Below are 5,640 nucleotides of genomic sequence, written 5' to 3'. Positions count from 1 at the left end.
GATGGATGGATGGATGGATGGATGGATGGATGGATGGGTGGGTGGGTGGCTCTATGAGGTGCATTCCAGGATGAGGAGTTCAAAACTAAACTTAATTCTTCCATATCTTTAAGTAAATTTACTCAAATTCCTTCCCACTGCATTCTATGAAAGTACATTTATATGCATGTAGGCATCTTATAACACCAAGTAGCTATTTAATTCACTGTGTGAATGTGTGCACATGCTTACATCTTCATGGATGCTTGTATGAGTGTGTGTATTTGTGCAAGAGCATTTATACATTCATATCCATTAACAGTTATTTTTAATACTTATTCTTGCTGTGTTTGTTTTCTTTTTGGGGATTTATTTTATTATTGGTCTTCTATATAAATGAAGATATATCCTTTAATTTGCTGCTTTTCTTTACACAAAATGAGAAGATACATTGCAGAATTGTTTTTTAAATGAGCTATATCTGTTTATCACCTGAAGAGAGACATTTGTGCTGTTGGATGCTCCTGAATCAGTTAAGTATCCCACCCATGAGGGATCGATGCTAGACTTGTCAAGACAATTGTGGTGATCAATAAAAATTCTCGTATCTTTCATTTACATAATGAACACTGTGAAAGTAACTGCATTTTACCAACAAATTATCAGGTAGAAACCATTCATTTTATCATCTTGTGCGTGAGAAGACCCGGCAAGCCAAGTAAGATCGTTGCCAGTGCCCCTGGACTGGCTCTTGTGCGGGTGGCACATGAGATGCACCATTTTGAGCGTGGCCATTGCCAGTACCGCCTGACTGGCTCCCGTAGGATTTTCGAGTGAGATCGTTGCCAGTGCCCCTGGACTGGCTTGTGCGGGTGGCACATAAAAGACACCATTTCGAGCGTGGCCGTTTTCGTGCGGGTGACACGTAAAAGCACCCACTACACTCTCTGAGTGGTTGGCGTTAGGAAGGGCATCCAGCTGTAGAAACTCTGCCAAATTAGATTGGAGCCTGGTGTTGCCATCCGGTTTCACCAGTCCTCAGTCAAATCGTCCAACCCATGCTAGCATGGAAAGCGGACGTTAAACGATGATGATGATGATGATACATATACTCATTATATATATATATATATATATATATCTTTTATGTAGGTGCTGAAGGCAGTAGCAGCAAGATCACCTGTTTGGTTCCTGGAAAATCAAAATTTACAAATGGTAACAGAGTTGCCTCAAACACTAAAACAACAGGCAAGAATTCCAAGACAGCTTCTGGAAGCAATGAAAGCCAGGGTCAAACAAGTCTCCAGAAGGACTCTAAAAACAGTATGGTTTACAAGTCATTATTTACATCATCAGAAGAGTGCAAGAAAAAGCCTGAACAACACTGGATTACCTACAATCCTCTCTATTTTTAGATATTTAAGGACATTCCTGTCTGCTTGTATATGTTATCAAAGAAGGTATGTTTAGTGTTTCATTCACCTCATCAAACAACTATGTTATTATCATTTATTCTACAGTTTTGTGTGATCAGGAAAGCACCCACTGACTTGAGGCGCACCTTTTTTGAGGTATAAAATTCTTTATATGCTTTGTGATATTTAGTTTCTTGTTTATGGTAATATTTTCATGTTTAATTTGCTCGTGTAAGACTTATCACTATGAAGTAGATGGTGTTTTTATACACATGTAAATATATATATATGTGTGCGTATACAAGGGGGTACCCAAAAGAAACCAGAATTTTGCAATATTATTTTCACTTAGTTTTACATGTTTACACTTTTATTGCTTTCAAAGTATATATTTCTGGAACTCTTGTGAAGTGATGCTACTGTCATTTTTTTTCCTTCTCTTTCACATCTGCAAAACGGTCACCCTGAATGAGATTGGTCTTCAAGCAACAAGTGACCATTCCTGAAGCGTGAAAACCACTTGTGTTTTGCTCATGGCAACATCCTTGTAAGCTGTTTGAAACATCACAACTGTTTCAGCCACTGTTTAACCCAGCAGAGAACACATATATACATGCATGCATATGTACCTATATATGTGTGTGTATATATATATAATTTTGAATTAGAAACAGGCCTACTTATTGCACTGCTTACAAGATAGTTTCTTTAGTCTTTCAGGTGGTTTGCATTGGAATAATGCATTATTTGCGAGTCTTAATGCTAGCAAGGTGTATATAGAAAGGACTAGAAAAAGGTGATGAAAATCTGTTATTAACTACACATTAGAAATTCATCATCATGTAACATTTGTTACTGCACCAGGCTTCACTGCTTTTGTGGCTGGTTGCCCTTCCTAACACCAATCACTCCACAGGGTGGACTGAGTGTTTTTTTGTGGCACCAACACAGTAAAAAAAAATAAGATAGCTAACTTCCTTGGTGTAACCTTAAAACTTTGGCTTATTCTACCCATTTCTTATTCTAGATGATAATTATATTCCTGCTATGCCAGTCACCCTGGAAATGAATTTAATTCTGTAGTAATGGATACCTCTAAGTGAATGTGTACAACCATATATAAATATATATATTCTTAAATTATATATTGTATAGAAATATCCTCTTGCAAATTGTATCCAGGGAAACCTGTATTTTCAAAAGAATTCAATGAAATACTACTTCATTAGTTTAAAAATCTATCAGTGATGTGTTGGGAAATATTTATTTACAGTTTAATACATTTTATTATTTTAAATTTATTCATAGCTTATGAGCACAGTTTCACTTTGGTCTTATCTTGCTAGTAAAATGAAACTCACTTCACATCAAGAGGTTTGGTGTGGGGAAAAGAAAGGGATATAATTATATTGCTATCACATTGAATGGTCATAATACAACAGTTGACTTCCTCTTTTTGGACTGATCTCAGTTTCGTGAGAGGAACTGGTAGACTGAAACTGTGTGTGTACATATGCACATCTTGATTCTATGTGTCTTTGTTAATGTTTGAGCAAAAATAGCAACATTAACATTTTCATAGTTTATTGGTTTCGTGTGAGAATTAGTGACATGAACATCAGGTTATAGAAAAACTACCTCAGAAAGTATCATCTTAATCTATGTCTGTCTGGGGAAAGAAAAGGACAAAAACAATGATAATGGCAATGACACACATACAATAGGCTTCCTCACAGTTTCTACTTACAAAATAGTCAATTTGAACCTAGATTAGAAGACACCACTGTGCTGTATAGCAGGATTGAACCCAGAATTATGATTACACAAAATAATTGCCAGATATGTCACCAAGATTTGTTCAGGAAAATAAATACAAAATATAATTAATTAAAGATTGGCAACCACACAAAATAACAAATTTGATAAAAACAGTAGCTGAACATATGGGGATGTCAAATAATTACAGAAATATTTTGTTTTTTCTTTGAAACTGAGTCAATTTGATGTGATAAACCATTTAAATGTATTGATGTGATAGCAACTGGAGTTGTAGTGTGTTGATGATAATAGAGAATGTAAGTCTAACAAAAGGGGAACAACATAAGTCTGGGAAGGAACTTCTCTACATATTCCATAGACAATTTAGTAGGGCCTCACATATGGAATATATTGAAGGGCACAACTTTGAGATTATTGTTGTAATTAGTTGACAAACAATCCCTCGAGAGGATGTTTGTTTAAAATTTAAATAAAGGGAGATAATTCCAACAAAAGCAGCTAACTGAGATTTTTGTAAAATGAAGATGAGTGGAGCTGGTGAAAGTAATGAACTTATTTCAGTCTTATTAGAACTTTTCAGCAAAGAATATTCTACTCTGTTGTAAAGGATTTTTCTTTAGATACTCCACAGGTTCTTTAGAATTCTAAGGAAATCAACATCCGATTCGATTCCAATACTTAAGCCTTCATAATACTGTTCCCATTCAATATATCGAATCACTTCGGTTTCTTTTGAGCTTTTGTTCAACACACTAAGCATTAATTGTAGTGCATCATACAGTTCTCCACCTGAAGTTAAAATAGAGAAAACAGATTAATTTTTAAATAACCATATTTAATTCACCAAATGAAATTATTGTCAAATATTTCTCAGAATAATATGGATTAAAATTAATGTTGTTTAGTCAGATTTTGGCCCCAATTGGTCAGACCTGTTATCAGGGACAGTTTGGCCACAACCAGCTAAGACTACATTGTCCTTTGTATCCTTGCTATTTTAAAGAAATGTGGTGTGATTTAAGAGAGATTTAGTAGCTATCTTTAACAGTTCAAGCAACCACATGAAAGTTCCCGACTTACGAGTGATAGTTCACTCATGAAATGTATTTTAAGGATGACCTCTTCGTAGATGTAGAATTAAGCACTTTAAAGGAGCTCAATGAAATGTTTGGCCACACTCAAGTGATGACCAACTGCAGCTAATAACTTGTTTGTTAATGTGACACACATACAGTTGATTACACTGGCTGGATACATCATCATCATCGTCGTTTAACGTTCGCTTTCCATGCTAGCATGGGTTGGACAATTTGACTGAGGACTGGTGAAACCAGATGGCTACACCAGGCTCCAATCTGATTTGGCAGAGTTTCTACAGCTGGATGCCCTTCCTAACGCCAACCACTCAGAGAGTGTAGTGGGTGCTTTTATGTGCCACCCACACGAAGGCCAGTCAAGCGGTCTTCACAAGTGGAGTTTAGTGTCCAATTTAACTCGATTTCAATTTCACTTGCCTCAACAGGTCTTCGCAAGTGGAGTTTGGTGTCCAATGAAGGAAGGAAGGTACGCATGAGTGGACTGGCTGAGGCCATATATAAGTATACATATATATATATATATATATATATATATATATATATATATATACATATACATATATTATACTTAAATAAATAGAGTTAGCAGTTGTAGTAACTAACTAAGGGATAAAAAATCCATATATACTATCAGTATCCATTACCTGTGTTATCCCTGGGTAATGGTATGCAGGGACACCATATACATCGAGTGCAGGTGACAATAGGGTAAGCAAAAGTTTATCAGGAGCCAATGCAAATAATTAGAAAATGGAGAAAAACATAGATTAACCAGCACATAGATTGAACCACATTTAAAGCTGGTTTATTGATACAAAGCAAGACAACAAAACTAACAGCTGTTTCTGATCAGATTCCCAGAATGCAGTCAATACATAAATGTGAGAATAAAATTCTTCATCTTCATAGGGCATTCGAATTAAGGCAACCAATCTTCATGCCTTATATATATAGCTGTAAGATTAAGTTTATGTTTCTTCTCAAATTCCTTATGTACTTTCATTTGTAAACCCGGTTGTCAATATAACATGATTAGTCATAAACACTTGTACTTTGTGGTTTTTGTCACTTTAGTTATAAATTAAGTTAATGAATTCAACAGGATACACTGTCTGCAAGTCGTTGGGTACAGCATATTATCCTCCATTTTCTAATTGTTATATATATATATATACTCTTTTACCTGTTTCAGTCATTTGACTGAGGCCATGCTGGGGCACCGCCTTTAGTCGAGCAAATCGACCCCAGGACTTATTCTTTGTAAGCCTAGTATTTATTCTATCGGTCTCTTTTGCCGAACCGCTAAGTTACGGGGACGTAAACACACCACCATCAGTTATCAAGCAATTTTTAGAGGAACAAACACAGAC

General features: G+C 35.7%; 2 protein-coding genes across 3 annotated transcripts in view; one reads left to right on the top strand and one right to left on the bottom strand.

Annotated features, from left to right (window-relative positions):
- Window positions 1-1,577, top strand: part of LOC106882271 (replication termination factor 2) — an 11,952-nt gene extending 10,375 nt beyond the window's left edge. Inside the window, exon 9 of the mRNA XM_014932885.2 lies at window positions 1,132-1,577. Within this exon, the coding sequence (XP_014788371.1) occupies window positions 1,132-1,394 (263 nt within the window). The 3' untranslated portion in view covers window positions 1,395-1,577. The remainder of the gene's footprint in view (window positions 1-1,131) is intronic.
- A 1,042-nt stretch (window positions 1,578-2,619) lies between these two features.
- Window positions 2,620-5,640, bottom strand: part of LOC106882269 (calcyphosin-2) — a 45,223-nt gene continuing 42,202 nt past the window's right edge. For both annotated transcript variants that reach the window (XM_052975365.1, XM_052975366.1), the window contains exon 19: window positions 2,620-3,962. In XM_052975365.1, coding sequence (XP_052831325.1) covers window positions 3,790-3,962 — 173 coding nt within the window. In that variant the 3' untranslated portion in view covers window positions 2,620-3,789. The remainder of the gene's footprint in view (window positions 3,963-5,640) is intronic.

Source organism: Octopus bimaculoides, chromosome 21 (genome assembly GCF_001194135.2).
Source record: "Octopus bimaculoides isolate UCB-OBI-ISO-001 chromosome 21, ASM119413v2, whole genome shotgun sequence".
Lineage (NCBI taxonomy): Eukaryota > Metazoa > Mollusca > Cephalopoda > Octopoda > Octopodidae > Octopus > Octopus bimaculoides.
This window is presented reverse-complemented; position numbering and strand designations above follow the sequence as displayed.